General features: G+C 45.0%; 1 protein-coding gene across 1 annotated transcript in view; it reads left to right on the forward strand.

Moving 5' to 3' along the window:
• Positions 1–19237, forward strand: part of cpne7 (copine VII) — a 172050-nt gene that overhangs the window by 109847 nt on the left and 42966 nt on the right. The window contains exon 13 of the mRNA XM_055649026.1: positions 9387–9520. Coding sequence (XP_055505001.1) covers positions 9387–9520 — 134 coding nt within the window. The remainder of the gene's footprint in view (positions 1–9386; positions 9521–19237) is intronic.

Genomic DNA, 19237 nt, shown 5'->3' on the forward strand with positions numbered 1-19237 from the left:
AGCATTGCATTTGCCTTCCCTAAACCCCTGTCCCACTTTCACAACCTAATTGGCGACCTCTGCCGAGTTTGCCCTTGCAGCATGGTCGCAGGAGGTCTTCGTAACTCTTCCTCATGCTCGTGAGTGGTCTCAAGTAAGTCGCAGCGTTTTTTTCCAGCCTGATAAAAAATGTCCAAGAGTAAAAGAAAAAGGCTGGCATGGAAAAAATTGACACTTTTCACTCGTAGGTAGGTTGTAGTAGGTGTGATGGTAGTTGTAGGTTGGTAACTGGTCCAAGAAACAAATGCAAACATGACATCATTTTATCATGTGATAATTTTCCACACGTAGCTAGTCGTAGTTGGTGTTAGGTGTGGAAGACTGAGGTCGAGGGGGGTCGTAGGAGGCCGTAGACATAGCCTTAGGAGGTCGTAGACATCGTCGTAGGATGTTGTAGGAGATCTTTTACTTCGGCGAGTCAACACGACCTTGACATTTTTTTCAACTCGTCTAAACTCATGGATTAGGTCGTCCAAGTGGGACAGGCCCTTTACTGTCAACTCAAACTGCAAATTAACCAGCACTCTCAAGTCCCTTTGCACCTCTGGTTTCTGAATCCTTTCCCCATTGAGAAAGTAGTCCACATCTATATTCCTTCTAGCAAACTGCATGACCACCATATACTTTGCTACACTCTATTTTCTGCTTTCCTGCCCACACTCCTAACCTGTCCAAATCCTTCTGCAGACTCCGTGTTTCCTCAACACTGCTTGCCCCTCCATCTATATTCGTATCATCGGCAAACTTGAACTCAGAGCCATCAATTCCATCGTGCAGACCATCAACAGAAAATATGAAGAGTAGCGGTCCCAACTCTGACCCCTGCGGAACACCACTGGTCATCGGCAGCCAACCAGGAAAGGCCCCTTTATTCCCACCGTTTGCCTTCGTCCAGTCAACCAATCTTCTACCCATGCCATGGGCTATCTTGTTTAGCAGCTTCACCTGCGGCACCTTATCAAGGGCCTTCTGAAAACCCAAGTATACAGCATCTACTGACTCTCCTTTGTCTATCCTGCTTGTCACCTCCTCAAAAAACTCCCACAGATTTGACAGGCAAGATCTCCCCTTAACAAAACCATGCTGACTTCAACCTATTTGATCATGTGCTTTCAAATACCCCAAAATCTCATCCTTAAAAATAGACTTTATAGAAACATAGAAAATAAGTGCAGGAGTAGGCCATTCGGCCCTTCAAGCCTGCACCGCCATTCAATATGATCATGGCTGATCATCCAACTCAGTATCCTGTACCTGCCTTCTCTCCATACCCCCTGATACCTTTAGCCACAAGGGCCACATATAACTCCCTCTTAAATATAGCCAATGAACTGGCCTCAACTATCTTCTGTGGCAGAGAATTCCAGAGATTCACCACTCTCTGTGTGAATATTTTTTTTCCCATCTTGATCCTAAATGATTTCCCCCTTATCCTTAAACTGTGACCCCTTGTTCTGGACCCCTTATCAACCATAGAATTCGGATTAACTGGCCTATAATTTCCTTTCTTTCACCTTGCTCCAGTCTTGAAGAGTGGAGTTACATGTGTGGTATTCCAGTCCTCTGGAACTATTCCTGACTCTAGTGATCTAGTGGTTCTTGAAAGATCACTACTAATGACCCCACAATTTCAACAGCTGTCTCTTTGAGAACCCTGGGGTGTAGTTCATCAGGCCCAGGTGACTTATTCACCTTCAACCCATTCGATTACCCAAGCACCTTCTCCTCAGTAATAGTAACTACACTCACTTCTGCCCCCTGACTGGCTTGAATTTCTGGCATAATTGCTGGTGTCTTCCACTGCGAAGATTGATGTAAAAAACATATTCCATGCATCCACCATCTTTGTGTTCCCCATTACTATCTCTCCAGTGTCAATTTCCAGCAGTATAATGGACACTCGCCTCTCTTTTGCTCTTTATATATCCGAAAAAAACCTTTGGTAATCTTTTTTTTATAGTAGTGGCTAGCCTACCTTCATATTTCATCTTATCTCCTCCTATTGCTTCTTTTGCTGCCTTCAAATTTGTGTTTAAAAGCTTCCCAATCCTCTAGCTTCCCCCTAATCTTTGCCACGTTATATGCCTTCTCTTTTATATTTTTTATAATCTTATTTATATAGCACATTTTCAGTCAACTTGCATTGACCCCAAAGTGCTTCACATAATTACATTACATTTACACACAGGCAAAGGTGGGTGAAGTGTCTTGCCCCAAGGACACAACGACAGTATGCACTCCAAGCGGGATTCGAACCAGCTACCTTCCGGTCACCAGCCGAACACTTAGCCCATTGCGCCATCTGTCGTCCCACTTTGTCCCGTTTATGCCACATTGGACTTTCCTTGTCAGTCACATTGGCCTAAATCTCCCCTTGGAATGTTTCTTCTTCTTTGGGATGAAAAGATACTGCGTGTTCCAAATTACGCCCAGAAATTCCTGCCACTGTCGCCATTCCTGCTAAGGTCTATCGTCATTCCTGCTTCCTCATATCTCTGTAGTTATCTTTACTTAACAGTAATACTGATGCCTCAGATTTCAGCTTCTCCCTCTCAAACTGCAAATTGAATTCTATCCTATTATGAGCACTGCCTCCTAGGAATATCTAATCAAGTCTGGTTCATTGCACAACAACAAATCCAGAATTGCCTTTTCCCTAGTGGGCTCCACTCTAAGCTGCTCTAAGAAGCCATCTTGTAAACATTCTACAAATTCCTTCTCTTGGGATCCAGTACCAATCTGATTTTCCAAGTGGACTTGCATAATAAAATTCCCCATGACCACTGTTCTATTTTCTTTCTTCCATAACTTTTCTATCTCCTGCTGTAATTTGTACCTATTTGTGCTGCTATTCGGAGGCCTGGATGGAACACTCATCAGGGTCTTTTTACCCTTGCAGTTTCTTAACTCTAACCTCAAGGATTCTACATCTTCTGTTCCTACGTCGTTTCTTGCCCTGGATTTCATTCCTTCCCAACAGAGCCACCCCACCTCCTCTGCCCACCTACCTGTCTTTAGGATGTATATCCATGTATATTCAGCTCCCAGCTCTTACCCTCTTTCAGGCATGTCTCCCTGATGCCCACAACGTCGTACCTGCCAATATCTACCTGTGCTATGAACTAATGCACCTTGTTTAATATGCTACCGGTACCAGAAAATGCCTCTCCAGCCTGTCTGAATGATTACCGTCCGGTGGCCCTTACCTCGGTAGTCATGAAATGCTTTGAGAGGCTGGTGAAGAATCACATCTGCGCCTTCCTCCCTCGGAACATGGACCCGTTGCAGTTTGCATACCGTCCGAACAGGTCCACGGACGATGCGGTCTCCCAGGTCTTGCACACCGCTCTCTCCCATCTGGACAGCCAGAAGGGGGGCTACGTGAGGATGCTGTTCATAGACTACAGTTCAGCCTTCAACACGATAGTGCCCACCAGACTGGCCGGGATGCTAATGGAATTGGGGCTCAACACCCTCCCTGTGTGCCTGGGTCCTGGACTTTCTCCCCGCCAGGCCCCAGGTAGTCAAGATGGGAGGGAACCCATCTAAGTCCCTCACCCTGAGCACAGGATCGCCCCAGGGTTGCTTCTGTTTCAGCCCCCTTTTGACTCCCTGTACACACATGACTGTGTGGCTAGGTACTAGCTCAACTCAATAATTATTTTTGGTGTGATGACACTGTTTTTTGGCCTGATCTCAGACAACGACGAGTACTTTGTTGGAGGATGGTGGCTGATCTAGCACTCTGGTGCCAGGATAACAGCCTCCTCTTGAACATCAAAAAAAACTAAGGGAGCTGATCATGGACTTTAGGAGGGCATATCATCCGAGTTATCGTACACTCCATTGAGGATAAATGGGGCCTGTGGATAGGGTGAACTGTTTTAAATATCTGGGAGTCCACATCTCCGAGGATATGACATGGTATCACACTGCCTCAGCACTCGTGAGTAAGGCAAGGCTGGCGCCTTGCACACCTCAACAAATCCAGAAATTCAGAGTGTCTCCGAGGATCCTCCAGTGCTTCTGCGCAGCGGCGGTGGAAAGCATCTTGTCTACAACATTACCATCTGGTTTGGGATCCTCTGCCAATCTGACACGAAGTGGACTGCAGAGAGTAAAATGCCCCATGACCACTGCACAATGGGAATTTAGGGATTTTCACTTCCCCCCTGCAGGAACTATCTAACAGGAGGTGCAACTCCAGAGCAAATAAAATGCATGGGAGGCCCCTTGGAACCCTCATCACGGACTTTTCCCCTTGCTATGGTCAGGCAAACGCCTCCGTTGCCATGCAGTGAGAACGGAGAGGTTGAGAAGGAGTTTCTTCCCAGAGGCAATTCGGACTGTAAACGCCTTTCTCACCAGGGACTAACTCTACAGAACGTTTTTCCTTCTATTATTTATTATGTAAAAGAATATGTGTGTTATGATTGTGTTTATATTTTGTTTGGTTGTTGTTTGTTGTTTGTCTCTTTCACAAATGTCTCCCTGATGCATTGCCACTTTCATTTCACTGCACATATCGTACCTGTGCTATGTGACTAATAAACTTGACTTGACTTGACTACATGCATTTAGATATAACACCTTCAGCTCAGTATTCACCACCCTTCAAAATGGTTCCCATGTTGCCTAACGTTAGACTCCTTTCCTTTTGTAAACTTCCTGTCCTATTTCTCATTCTGGCGACTTTGGTAACCTTCCCTGTGCTCTCCTTCCCATTAACTAATCTGTACCTATCCCCGGCGCTCCTTGCCAAAGCATCTCGAGCCAAAGCCTCAGTTCTGCACTTGGCCACAACGGGACTTCACCCCCCCAACATGGCCATGCTCAACAGGCCGCTCCGTTACACCTTCCTTTCCTTTATTGCTCAATCTGTCTCTTCCTTAGCCAATCCGAAGCCTGCTCCTTTAAATTTCTTTCCGGTTCAATTTAAAAAAACGGTTCTTTTGTGGTATTTCCTGCCTCTTTTTAAATGTTGATTATTCGCCACCTCTCAAAATGGACGCACAAACTCTGCTCAATTTTTAAGGTAGAAAAATATCTCATTTCACCTCACAAACTCCTTTAGTTTCAGTACAATATTTACGGTGGCCCAGCGGTAGAGTTGCTGCCTTACAGCGAATGCTGCGCCAGACACCCGGGTTTGATCCTGACTATAGGTGCTGTCTGTACAGAGTTTGTACGTTCTCCCTGTGATCTGCGTAGGTTTCCTCCGAGATCTTTGGTTTCCTCCCACACTCCAAAGACATACAGGTTTGCAGGTTAATGGGCCTGGTAAATGTAAATATTGTCCCTACTAGGTGTAGGATAGTGTTAATGTGCGGGGTTTGCTGGTTGGCACGGAACTATTGGGCCGAAGGGCCTGTTTCCGTGCTGTTTATCTAAACTAAACTAAACAATGGGGATTAACTATCTTAGTTTAGTTTCTTTTAGTTTGGAGATACAGCGTGGAAACGGGCCCTATGGTCCACCAAGTCCGTGTTGACCAGCGATCCCTGCACACTAACACTAACACTACACACACTGGGGGAAAATCTCAATGTTGCCAAGCCAATCAACCTACAGACCTGTACGTCTTTGGAGTGTGGGTGAAAACACACTGATGACATATTCAGGAGCATCTATAGATGTATTTGTATCAATCAGAGCTCCCAGGGAAAACCCACACAGGACACAGGGAAAATGCGCAAACTCCGTCCAGACAGCACCTGTAGTGAGGATCGAACCGGGATCTCTGGTGCTGTAAAGCGGCAACTCTACTGCTGTGCCACCGTGCCACCCTACCTCTTGGACCAAGAGGAAAAGTAAGATGCTGCCTAGGGAAGCCATTATTCAAGCTGCGTGAGGAAGAGGCAGTCTATGCCTGGGTTACTTGGTCACTGGGATATGGAAGTGGGCCTTCCTTTGTTTAAACCATTACAGTGGAGATGGGCAGAGGCTGGGACCTCCAGAAGATCTCACTGGGGGATCTCCACTCTCTACGGCAGTCAGAGTTGTGAATAGTTCCAAACTTTATGCACTGTTAAGAGCAATGGGAGCACAAAGCGTTTATGTCTTGGAGACTTGTGCAAGGCAAATAAATCTGTAGTGTGTACTGCCATCAAATCACCCGTGCCAAATCGCCAGAATGATAGAATTTATGGGTCCAAGAACATGAATGCAACATAAATGGTTACAGAACTTGCAAAGTTTCGCAAGGATTTTGGATAATAATCTCTATTTCAAGGACAATGTGAAACAATAAATGAACAGAAATTTTCACTCAATTCATTATATTTCACTCAGTGATTATATTTGAAACTACTAATTCCTCCAATTGGATCCAAAGTGTGCTGTTATCTGCCAACATTTCAGTCTTTTTTTGCTCATTCACAATAATCAAAGATGAATTTAACAATGTGCGTCTCTTGGAGTATATACCACTGTGGGACTGGCACATCACATCACAGCCAGAATTAATCGACTAATACTGGCAGTGGTAAAGGAATGTGAGCTTGTGTTGGGTGAATGCATGCAATTACTATACAAGGACTGTGTTGGCCTGGTTTTCTCTTCGACAGTTTTATTCTCCACGATGTACCAGCAGCAGGTTTTGACCCCCTTGAAGCAGAAGACCGGGCGGGCACTATCAGTGCACCAGGAAGGCATCAGCTGAAGTGCCAAGAAAGCCATATTGAAGGATTTTCGCTGAATTATAATCCAGTTCCTGTCACAACACATTTCCAATCACACGGCAGCATCACATTAGAACCCCTAGTGTTTCCCTAAGATCACATTTCCTGTTTGTGTGTAACAGTGGGAGTACAGAGACTGGAGCAAATCATCCACTCTCCATAAAATCACCATGGGATCAGGTGCTGATTCACTGTGATGAGGCACCAACTACAGTGGCTTGCAAAAATATTCATACCCCTTGAACTTTTCCACATTTTGTCACGTTACAACCACAAACGTAAATGTATTTTATTGGGATTTTATGTGATAGACCAACACAAAGTGGCGCATAATTGTGAAGTGGAAGGAAAATTATACATGGTTTTCAAATTTTTTTACAAATAAAAAACTGAAAAGTGTGGCGTGCAAAAGTATTCAGCCCCCTTTACTCTGATACCCCTAAATAAAATCCAGTGCAACCAATTGCCTTCAGAAGTCACCAAATTAGTAAATAGAGTCCACTTGTGTGTAATCTAATCTCAGTATAAATACAGCTGTTCTGTGAAGGCCTCAGAGGTTTGTTAGAGAACATTAGTGAACAAACAGCATCATGAAGCCCAAGGAACACACCAGACAGGTCAGGGATAAAGTTGTGGAGAAGTTTAAAGCAGGGTTAGGTTATAAAAAAAATCCCAAGCTTTGAACATCTCACGGAGCACTGTTCAATCCATCATCCGAAAATGGAAAGAGTATGGCACAACTGCAAACCTACCGAGACATGGCCGTCCACCTAAACTGACATGCCGGGCAAGGAGAGCATTGATCAGAGAAGCAGCCAGGAGGTCCATGGTAACTCTGGAGGAGCTGCAGAGATCCACAGCTCAGGTGGGAGAATTTGACCACAGGACAACTATTAGTTGTGCATTCCACAAATCGGGCCTTTATGAAGAGTGGCAAGAAGAAAGCCATTGTTGAAAAAAAGCCATAAGAAGTCCCGTTTGCAGTTAGCCACAAGCCATGTGGGGGACACAGCAAACATGTGGAGGAAGGTGCTCTGGTCAGATGAGACCAAAATTGATGTTTTTGGCCTAAATGCAAAACGCTATGTGTGGTGGAAAACTAACACTGCACATCACCCTGAACACACCATCCCCACTGTGAAACATGGTGGTGGCAGCATCATGCTGTGGGGATGCTTTTCTTCAGCAGGGACAGGGAAGCTGGTCAGAGTTGATGGGAAGATGGATGGAGCCAAATACAGGGCAATCTTGGAAGAAAACCTGTTAGAGTCTGCAAAAGACTTGAGACTGGGGCGGAGGTTCACCTTCCAGCAGGACAACGACCCTAAACATACAGCCAGAGCTACAATGGAATGGTTTAGATCAAAGCATATTCATGTGTTAGAATGGCCCAGTCAATGTCCAGACCTAAATCCAATTGAGAATATCTGGCAAGACTTGAAAATTGCTGTTCACAGACGCTCTCCATCCAATCTGACTGAGCTTGAGCTATTTTGCAAAGAAGAATGTGCAAAAATTTCAGTCTCTAGATGTGCAAAGCTGGTAGAGACATACCCCAAAAGACTTGCAGCTGTAATTGCAGCGAAAGGTGGTTCTACAAAGTATTGACTCAGGGGGGCTGAATACTTTCGCACGCCACACTTTTCAGTTTTTTATTTGTAAAAAAATTTGAAAACCATGTATCATTTTCCTTCCACTTCACAATTATGCGCCACTTTGTGTTGGTCTATCACATAAAATCCCAATAAAATACATTTACGTTTGTGGTTGTAACGTGACGAAATGTGGAACAGTTCAAGGGGTATGAATCCTTTTGCAAGCCACTGCAGCTCCTCTCAAGTATTGCTACTTCCTCCAAATGCTGACAAAGTATGACCCATGCTTACAGTCCAAATTCTACTGTGGAGGCCAAGTCTATGGATATTTTTAAGGCAGAGATAGATAGATGCTTGATTAGTGCGGGCATCAGGGGTTATGGGGAGAAGGCAGGAAGGAGAATGGGGTTAAGTGGGAGAGATAGATCAGGCATGATTGAGTGGCGGAGTCGACAATGGGCTGAATGGTCTAATTCTGTTAATCACTTATGAACTTATGAGTCCTCTTCCCTTTGACATGTCACCTGGCAGATATAAATCAGTAGCGGTAGTTAATGAGAGCAGGTCAAAGACTGTGAAGATTTCTACCAGCACCCACAGGTTGGTTGGTTGATGCAAAACTCCAGTCACTCCCATCTGTCTGGTGGATGACATGTCACGTAGAAAAAAAGGAAATCTTCGGGGATTTAATACCTTAAATGACAAATTACAGAGATCAGCCACGATTGAATGGCGGAGTAGACTCGATGGGCCGAATGGCCTAACTCAACTCCTTTAATTTAGGAACTTAATCAGAAAATGTTAATCAGAACAGTGCTTTTATCAATTATGTGCAATCTGTTAATAATTCTCAAAGCTCTTTCAATCGTAGACTATAATTTCTGTGGATGTATGTATCAGTTTGCTCTTCATGTCCTAGATTTCTGCTGCATTGTATGTGCAATGGTGCTTTTAATTCTGACATATCTTATGCGCTGTTATTTAGAAGATTGTGCATCAGAATGAGCTTCTAGAGAAATGTAGAATTCGGAGCCTGGTGCTGCTAATTATGAATTACCACCTTCTATTTTAGGTAGCCATTGACTTCACAGCTTCGAATGGAGACCCACGAAACAGCTGTTCCTTGCATTACATCAATCCCTATCAGCCCAACGAGTATCTGAAAGCACTTATCTCTGTGGGTGAGATCTGTCAAGACTACGACAGGTACTATTAACCATCCTCACAGTCTAGTACCCGTTAGTTGTAATGTTACGCTTTTGTCTGTGCAGTTCTCGGATGATAAATGCATTTCAATTTGAATTTGCTGTAAAGCGTCAAACCTTACATTGCTGCTTGGTTCCAATTCGCTTTCAGTGTAGTTTATTGTTACGTGTACCGAGGTACAGTGAAAAGCTTTTGTTGCGTGCTAAACAGCCAACGGAAAGACAATACATGATTATAATCGAGCCATTAACTCTGCACCTTCTTATAAAACTCCAAAGGAACTTTGTATGTTTCAATGAGCTTGTGTCTCATTGTTCTGAACTCCCAGAAATGGTCATTATTGCGATTACTCCAAATAATAACAGCGAGCCAAATAATAACAGAAAGACTATACATGATTATAATCGAGCCATGATTACAATCAAAATGTTTATTTTGTGTCAATTTTGCATTGCTGTCAATAGAAATCCTCGGGCACATGAAAGGATAGGAAAATAAACCTTCAGTGGAAGAAGAGAATTTACCAAACCCTAACTATTTTTAACAGAGGAATTATAGACCTCTCCCGGGTGTCATTTGCGTTCATATCAGGCAAATAATAATTCTGAAGAAATTTGACTACTTTTTTTTTGTTGCTTTTACACAATCAAGAATTGTAGTTGGCACTCCTTGGTCTATGTCCTGTGAAATAAGGCTGTGCAAAACCCAAAGATAGACACAAAATGCTGGTGTAACTTAGTGGGTCAGGGAGAATCTCTGGAGAAAATGGATAGGTGATATTTCTGGTCGGGACCCTTCCTTCTGACTAATGCTTATTATTATTATTATTATTATTATTATTATTATTATTTGCTAAAAACAGTCCATGAATGCTTTAAGGTTTAAGCAAATGACTTCTGGGATTGTTAAATACCATTTCTTTTAACTGTAAAAAAAAAAGCTTGTGGCATCTGTCAGGATCACAGTTTTCCTCAAAAATGCATGACCAATACAGATCCTGCATGCTCCGTCCAGCATCCACATAAAATGCTGGAGTAATGGACCTGTCCCACTTGGGTGACTTTTTAGGTGACTGCAGGAGACTATGCAGTCGCCACATGGTTGCCACATATTCGCAGGTGGTTGCCGGGGAGTCGCCTTCATGGTCGTGAGGAGTTCCCGCATTCTGGGAACTAGTCGCGGCCTCATTGTGTTCGCCGCAAATTTTTCAACATGTTGGAAAAATTAGCGGCGACCAGAATTAAGCCGCCATGGAGAGTAGCGAGAATTCTCGTGCCATAGGTGGGTCGCCAGGAGGTCCAAGGTTCTCGTAGGTTGTAGCCGGTGCTGACTGGTGAATTTCATTGGCTCATTGGGGAAAAAACGTAAGCAGTAGTTTTCAGAACCAAGGATAACCGACTGGTAAGCTCCACAGCCGTGTATCTCTGGCTTCTCAAACGTTGTCTCCCCCCCCTCTCCCCCCCCTCTTTTAAAGGACTTACGTGACCCTTCTCTTACACCGTGCTTTCACCATCTTAATTACTGCGCCAACCTTCCTGTTCATCGCGGTGTGTGTCTGTGTCACATTGGCTTTGCACCGTGTGAATTTCACTCAGACAGAGCTCCCCCCGCTTGCCCTGTCCCCGCCTGCATAACGGGCTGGTGAAGGAAGCGATGTGTGTGTGTGTGCGTTCCACTCCGACAGTCACCGGCAGTTGCCTGAAAAATCGCCGAAGTGGGACAAGCCCATTAGTCTATGTCCTGTGAAATAAGGCTGTGCAAAAATCAAAGATAGACACAAAATGCTGGTAACTTAGTGGGTCAGGCAGAATCCCTGGAGAAAATGGATATTTCTGGTTGGCACCCCACTTCAGACTAATGCTTATTATTATTATTATTATTATTATTATTATTATTATTATTGAATGCTTATGCTGCTTGCAGAGGGTTTCGTTGCTTGTTTCCTTAGTCAAATTCACTTATTTTAAATGGAGCGACATCAATTAAAATAAACAATGCTCCTTTGAGCAAATGACTTCTGGAATTGCTAAATACCGTTCCTTTTAACTTTGTAAAACAAAAAGCTTGTGGCATCTGTTCGGATCCCAATTTCCCTCATTAATGCATGACCACACAGATCCTGCATGCTCAGTCTAGCATCCACTTAAGATATAAAATGCTGGAGTAACTCAGTGGATCAGACAACATCTGTGGAGAAAAGGAATAGGTGACACTTTGGGTTGAAACCTGAACCTTTTCACACCTCTAGTTATTCTCTCCCCTGACTCTGAAGAAAGATCTCAACCCGAAACCTTATCTCTTCCTCCTCTCCAGAGATGCTGCCTGACCCACTGAGTTACTCCAGCTTTTTGTACCTTTCTTTGGTGTAAACCAGCATCTGCAGTTCCTTCCAACACCTCCACTTTAGATAATTTGTAATTCATTGGAATTGATAAGAACACAAGTTAATTGCAACTACTCTGAAGATTTTACGAAAACCTTACCAAGATTTGATTAAGACTGCTTCACAGATATTTGAAGGCTTTGATCAAATGATGATAGAATCAACACCCTGTGTCTGTGAATGGAGTCATAGTGTGAAGTATATCAATCATCATTCACAGGTTGCGCACACAATTGGACAGATGTAAGCAACATAGTAGAGGGGGAATGTGTGGCTATGACGTTGAAAGGGGCTGGAATATTTAAACATATCCCATATTAGACGATAACAATCATGAATAAACCAGTTTTAAAATGCATTAAACCTACTGCCTTAACTTTATGATGAGCCAATAGTATTAAAACATCAAAGAGTCACAAAAATTGTGGGTTCAGGGCTCACATGATCTAAGGACCCTTGTTCTTCATCATTTCTTGGGGCCAATAATGACGCTTCCATTTTAGTTCCGTGGGTTCTGGGATGGTTGATGAAGCCAATCTTCCATCTACAGACTTTGCAATAGAGCAGCGGGATATGCTCGAAGGGGGTGGAGGTTGGCCAGTTTGGAGTCCTGAGGAAGGGTCTCGGGGTCTTCAGTTCCATCTAGGATGCTCTTTCCTCAAGTACCAGGAAAACCTGGTCGTAAATGCAGTGAAAAAACTTTGCTTGCATGCTAGCCAGTCATTTCTCACTATACATGAGTACAATCAAACCATACACAAGTCCAATTGGTAGTTTAGTTTGGTTTAGAAATACAGCGTAGTCCATGCCGATCAGCAATCCCCACACACTTACAGTATCCTACATACATTAGGTACAATTTACAATTTTAACAAGCTAATTAAACTGCAAACATGGATGTCTTTGGAGTGTGGGAAGAAACCGGACCACACAGGTCAGAGGGAGAACATACAAACTCTGTACAGACAGCACCCGTAGTCAGGATCTCAGGCGCTGTGCTGCCGAGATGGTGCAAAGAGAAAAATACCAGAATGCAAAATATAATATTACAGTTTTATAGTGTTACAGCTGCTTAGAAAGTGCAGATTTTAAAAAAGTACAAGGGCAACAGTGAAGTAGGTTGGGAGATCAGGGCCATTGAGAATACCAGTGAGGTTGAGAATACCATTGAGTTGGCTGCTAACCTGGCCGGATGCTGTTCCTGAAACTCATACTACCTGCTAGTTGACCCAAGAGAGGATACTAACATTTGTTTGCTTATCCTGCCAGTTGATTCGGTGGGTCTTGTGGAGACAGCATTTGTTGTATCTCTTCAGTAATGAGCGGTGTTTGCTGGAGGTGTTCTGTGTTACTACTGGGAAGACAATGGGATTTGCTATAGGAAGGAATTGCAGATGCTGGTATAAGCCGAAGATAGACACAAAATGCTGGAGTAACTCAGCGGGACAGGCAGTGTCTCTGGATAGAAGGAATGGATGATGTTTCAGGTTTTGTGTTGGATAAATATCTTGCTTTTCAAACATCATTTTCCTCAGATAGCCAAAGGCTGTGTGTAATATGGAAAGTGGTCCATGTTTTCCAATTCACATTTTGGATCTTTATTGTCAGAACACTGTAATACTATATTCTGCATTCTGGTAGTGCTGTACAGTGGAGGTGACATGGTAAGCTGCTAGAGGATGCTTTTTACACATATTTAGTGCAAAGCAAGAATGATCATCTTACTGTATCAACATACGGTCTGCTGGAGATCTCGGCCAAGTCGAGCAGCTGAGATGGACAGTTGGTGTTTTGGGTCTTCTGGCTGAAGGTTCCCGACCTAAAACGTAGACTGTCCATATATCCCACCACAAATGCCGCTCGACCCACTGAGTATCTCCAGCAGATTGTGTGTGCTCCAGATTTAAGCATCTGCAGTCTCTTGTATTTCCATCTGCCCACTGAAGCTCGATGCCGCTGTTCTGGAGTGGAGGTGGTTTCCCATTCATCCTTTAGGTTAGCTTCATTCTAGTGTGAAGCTTGTAGAACATGAGCAAGGTTGCAGTCTTCCTCGTCTTCTTGCGAATGAAACATAAACCAAAGGAAGTTAGATCTCAAGCCGGGTGTTGAGCAGCCAGGTTATTGTCTCTGCGTCAATGTCTGCCAGGCCCTGAGCTCCATTTGGTGGGTGGTAGAGCGGGCACTCAGAGATGACATGGTCGGCTGTCTGATGTCCTGCTCCGCATTCACAAGTGGAGCCCCCATCTCCACATGCTGGCATTGAAATGTCCAACTCCAGTACGGTGTCTGCTGAGCTTCACCCATGCTCCTGTGGGGAGGTCAGACGCTGGACAGCTTTTATCTGGTGTAGCTGTGATGCAGCTGTGTAATGGAGATGAGGTTGCCTTCCACTCCTGTGACCACAGGTTGCAGTGAGAAACATAGAAATTAGGTGCAGGAGTAGGCCATTCGGCCTTTCGAGCCTGCACCGCCCTTCAATATGATCATGGCTGATCATCCAACTCAGTATCCCGTACCTGCCTTCTCCCCATACCCCCTGATCCCCTTAGCCACAAGGGCACCATCTAACTCCCTCTTAAATATAGCCAATGAACTGGCCTCGACTACCCTCTGCAGCAGAGAGTTCCAGAGATTCACCACTTTCTGTGTGAAAAAAGTTCTTCTCATCTCAGTTTTAAAGGATTTCCCCCTTATCCTTAAGGTGTGACCCCTTGTCCTGGACTTCCCTAACATCGGGAACAATCTTCCTGCATCTAGCCTGTCCAACCCCTTAAGAATTTTGTAAGTTTCTATAAGATCCCCTCTCAGTCTCCTAAATTCTAGAGAGTATAAACCAAGTCTATCCAGTCTTTCTTCATAAGACAGTCCTGACATCCCAGGAATCATTCTGGTGAACCGTCCCTGCACTCCCTCTATGGCAATAATGTCCTTCCTCAGATTTGGAGACCTGAACTGTATGCAATACTCCAGGTGTGGTCTCACCAAGACCCCGTACAACTGCAGTAGAACCTCCCTGCTCCTATACTCAAATCCTTTTGCTATGAAAGATTGAGAGAAGTGTTTTGGGTGATGGCGTAGACTTGCACTTTCACACAGACTTCCCCTGACAGTGTGTCCGTTGTGATCCCAATGGAGAAAACACGTCTTTGTGTTCCATCACGTGGCTGAGACAAATTTGTTGAAACAGCCATATTTAAGGATGTCCCATAGAATCAAAGTGTTTTTGTGAGGTCAGGAAAGACAGTACAGTCGTTGTTGTTCCCTACATTACTCTTAGAGTTGTCTTTCTGAGTAGATTGTGTCTATGATGCATCCAGATGGTAGAATATAGAGCACTGAAAAATATAGCACAGTAGCAGACCTGACAGCCTGCCTTATGTCTTAGCTGAAAATATGATGCCAAGATAAACTAATCTCATCTGCCTGCATGTGATCCACATCCCTCCATTCCCTGCTTATCCATCTGCCTATCTAAAAGCCGCTATCCTAATTACTTGCAACACCGTCCCTGACACCACACTCCGGGCACCCAAGCCACACCCACGTCTTTGACATTTCCACCTCAGTGGGGGGTTCTGACTGTCTAGCCTATCTTGGCCTCTCATCATTTTATATACTCATTATAGAAGTCTCCCCTCAACTTCCAGCATTCCAGAGAAAACTGTCCAAGTTTGTCTACCTTCCCTTGCAGGTAATATTTCCTAATTCAGGCAGCATTCTGGTAAACCTCTTCTGCACCCTCTCCAAAGCCTCCACACCCTTCCTGTAATGGGGCAACCAGATCTGCATGCAATGCAACCCGATCAAAGTCATGACTTCCTGACTCTTATACTTAATGTGTAGGAAGCAACTGCAGATGCTGGTTTAAACCGAAGATAGACACAAAAAGCTGGTGTAACTCAGCGTGACAGGCAGCATCACTAGAGAGAAGGAATGGGTGACATTTCAGGTTGAGACTGATTCCTCACCCATTCCTTCTCATACTTGATGTCCCGATCAATGAATCTGAGCTTACCAGTCACGGCATATAATCCTCCAACATTTTCGCCTCCTCCAACGGGATTCCACTACTGCCACATCTTCCCATTGACACTCCTTTCTGCTTTCTGCAGAGACCGTTCCCTGGTCAACTCGTCCCTTCCCACCCAAACCACCCCCTCCCCATGTACTTTCCCCTGCAACCGTATTAGATACAACACCTGTCCCTTTACCGCATCCCTTGACTCCATCCAAGGACCACAGCAGTCTTTCCAGGTGAGGCAGAGGCTCACTTGCACCTCCTCCAACCTCATCCACTGTATTCACTGTTCCGGCTGTCAACTCCTGTACATTGGCGAGACCAGGCGCAGGCTCGGCGAGACCAAGCGCAGACTTGGCGATCGTTTCGCTGAACACCTCTGCTCAGTCCGCCTTAACCTACCTGATCTCCTGGTTGCTCAGCGTTTTAACTCCCCCTCCCATTCCCAATCTGACCTTTCTGGCCTGGGCCTTCTCCACATCAGAGTGAGGCCCAGCGCAAATTGGAGGAACAGCACCTCATATTTCTCTTGGGCAGCTTACACCCCAGCGGTATGAACATTGACTTCTCCAACTTCAAATATCCCTAGTTTTCCCTCTCTCTCCACCCCCTTCCCCTTCCCAGTTCTCCCACCAGTCTCACTGTCCCCGCCTGCATTCTATCTCTGTCTCGCCCTCTCCCCCGACATCAGTCAGAAGAAGGGTATCGACCTGAAATGTCACCCAGTCCTTCTCTCCGGAGATGCTGCCTGTCCCGCTGAGTTACTCCAGTATTTTGTGGCTACCATCGATTTAAACCAGCCTCTGCAGTTGTTCCCTACACCTTCATATCCATTCCATCTGTTTGTATTCCAAGTTATGGTCTTGGATTCCAAGATCCCCTCGCTCAACAATGCTGTTAAGGGACTTGTCATTAACCAAATGCCTTCTCCTTACATTTGACCTCCCTAAGTACAACAGATTAAATTCCATAACTCCCAAGTAGGTAAACATTTGGAAAAAAAAATCTTGGAAATGGGTCTTATGATCACGTGGGAAGCCAGGGAATGGTGGGAGAGAATCAGCATGGTTTTGTGCGTAGGAAACTGCCTCACAAATCCAATTAAATTTTCTGAGGTGATTACTAATAAAATTGATGACATGGGTTTTGGTAAGTTACAGTATAGTCGGATGGCGCAGAAAGTTAGAACACATGCGATCCAAGATGTCATGGATTGGTGATAGGAAGCAGGGGTACTGGTGGAGGGTTGTTTTCCTGGCAAAGTCTGTAGCCACTGGTGTACCACTGGGATTGGTGCAGGCAACTGTGCTGTTTGTCACACGTCTTGGATGAGAATGCCTGTCGTCTGACGACACAAAGATTGGTGGTTGCCTAGGAATATATAGATCAGCTGGCAAGTATCAGTTAGGCTGGCTATCCTCATTATCACCATCATCATAATTGCTTTATTAGCCAAGTATGTTTTGCAACACACGAGGAATTTGATTTGTCGTTACAGTCATACCAATAAAAAGCAACAAAACACACAAAATACATTTTAGCATAAACATCCACCACAGTGACTCCTCCACATTCTTCACTGTGATGGAAGGCGAAATAAAGTTCAATCTCTACCCTTCCTTGTTCTCCCGCGGTCGGAGGCCTCGAGCCCTCTGTTCACGGGACAATCTTGACTCCCGTAGCCGGCGGCATTTGGGCCCTCCTTGTCGGGGCGATCAAGCACCTGCATCGGGAGGGGGTGGGGAATCTCAGCTCCCCCGCGCCAGCGATCTACCCCGGGCCAGCGCTGGTCGAAACCACCTGCGACTGGAGCTTCCCGACATCAGCCTCTATCCAAGCTCCTTAATGGTGAATCTGCAGGTTGTAGCATCGACCCCAGGCAAGGGAGCGCAGGCTCTGATGGTAGGTCCACAGCCCCGCAGTGGGGCTCAAAGTCAGTCTAGAGCAAGGCCGCCAGCTCCATAATGTTAGGCCGCAGAGCGACCGGAGATACGATCTGGGGGTGGAGTTGGATTAATTGGAGGTGGTCTCAAGGGGAGGATGCTCTTCAAACTGTGGAGCATCTTGGACAATACAGCTCACCCCCTCCGTGACATACTGGTCAACCTGAGGAGCACCTTCAGCAACAAACTGGTTCCACCAAGATGCAGCACAGAACATAACAGGAGATCCTTTTTTCCCCTGTTGCTATCAAACTGTACAACTCCTCCCCTTCTGTCATGGGGTAGACCGACTCCAACCCGTCTCCCCCTCCGCAATCTTCAGAAATGTCAGAGGTTACAGGGAGAAGGCAGGAGAATGGGTTTGGGAGGGAGAGATAGATCAGCAATGATTGAATGGCAGTAGACTTGATGGGCCGAATGACCTAATTCTGCTCCTATAACTTATGATCTTATGATCTTTGCACATCCCCAAACCAGGACTTTCCACTTACCACTTTAATTTCATGTTTCATTTATCTTGTGTTTAATGACTGATGGTGGACCAATTTACTTCCTGGGATAGATCGTATCATATCGTAAGTTGGGCAGAGCGGTGGAGGTGGAATTTAATCCAGATAATGTTGACGTACATCTAATATTGGCTGGATAGAGACTATAAAGGGGAGGGACCTGAGAGCCACTGATGTACAGAGAGACCTTTGTGTACCAGTTCCCAGTTCCCTGAAAATGGTGATACAGGTTGATTGGGTAATGAAGAAAACGTTTAGCAGGGGGTGTTAAGTATATGTGTTGGGACTTCATGTTGCAGCTGTTAAGACACTACTTGGGCCAGACTTGAAATATTGTCTTCAGTTTAGGTCACCGCACTACAGAAAGGATGTCAGAGCACTGGAGTGCAGAAATGATCAACCACAATGCTACTTGAAATGGGGAGCAAGAGTTAAGAGGAGAATGGGTTTACAGAGATTTATAAAATTACTAGACTTGGTGGGACCCATTGGGTCCCATGTTCACACGGGAGGGTTGGTCCCCCAATGCAATATTCCACCTCTCCACCAATTCCAATATTGGTGGCCGGGGGGGGTGCTAGAATGGGTGTAGTGGGCCAAAGGGACTGATTTCCAGAGGGCTAGTATGGGCATTGTGGGCCGAATGAATGATTGGGCTGTCAGCTCAGTCACTCATGGCTGGTGGGCTGGCAGTTCACTTACAGCTATTCCTTGAAATTGCATTTCAAGCAGAGTGTAGGCCACCAAATTCAATTTCATAGCATTGTGTTCAAGAAGGAACTGCAGATGCTGGAAGATCGAAGGTACACAAAAATATTGGAGAAACTCAGCGGGTGCAGCAGCATCTATGGAGCGAAGGAAATA

Source organism: Leucoraja erinacea, chromosome 17 (genome assembly GCF_028641065.1).
Source record: "Leucoraja erinacea ecotype New England chromosome 17, Leri_hhj_1, whole genome shotgun sequence".
In the NCBI taxonomy this organism is placed as follows: domain Eukaryota; kingdom Metazoa; phylum Chordata; class Chondrichthyes; order Rajiformes; family Rajidae; genus Leucoraja; species Leucoraja erinaceus.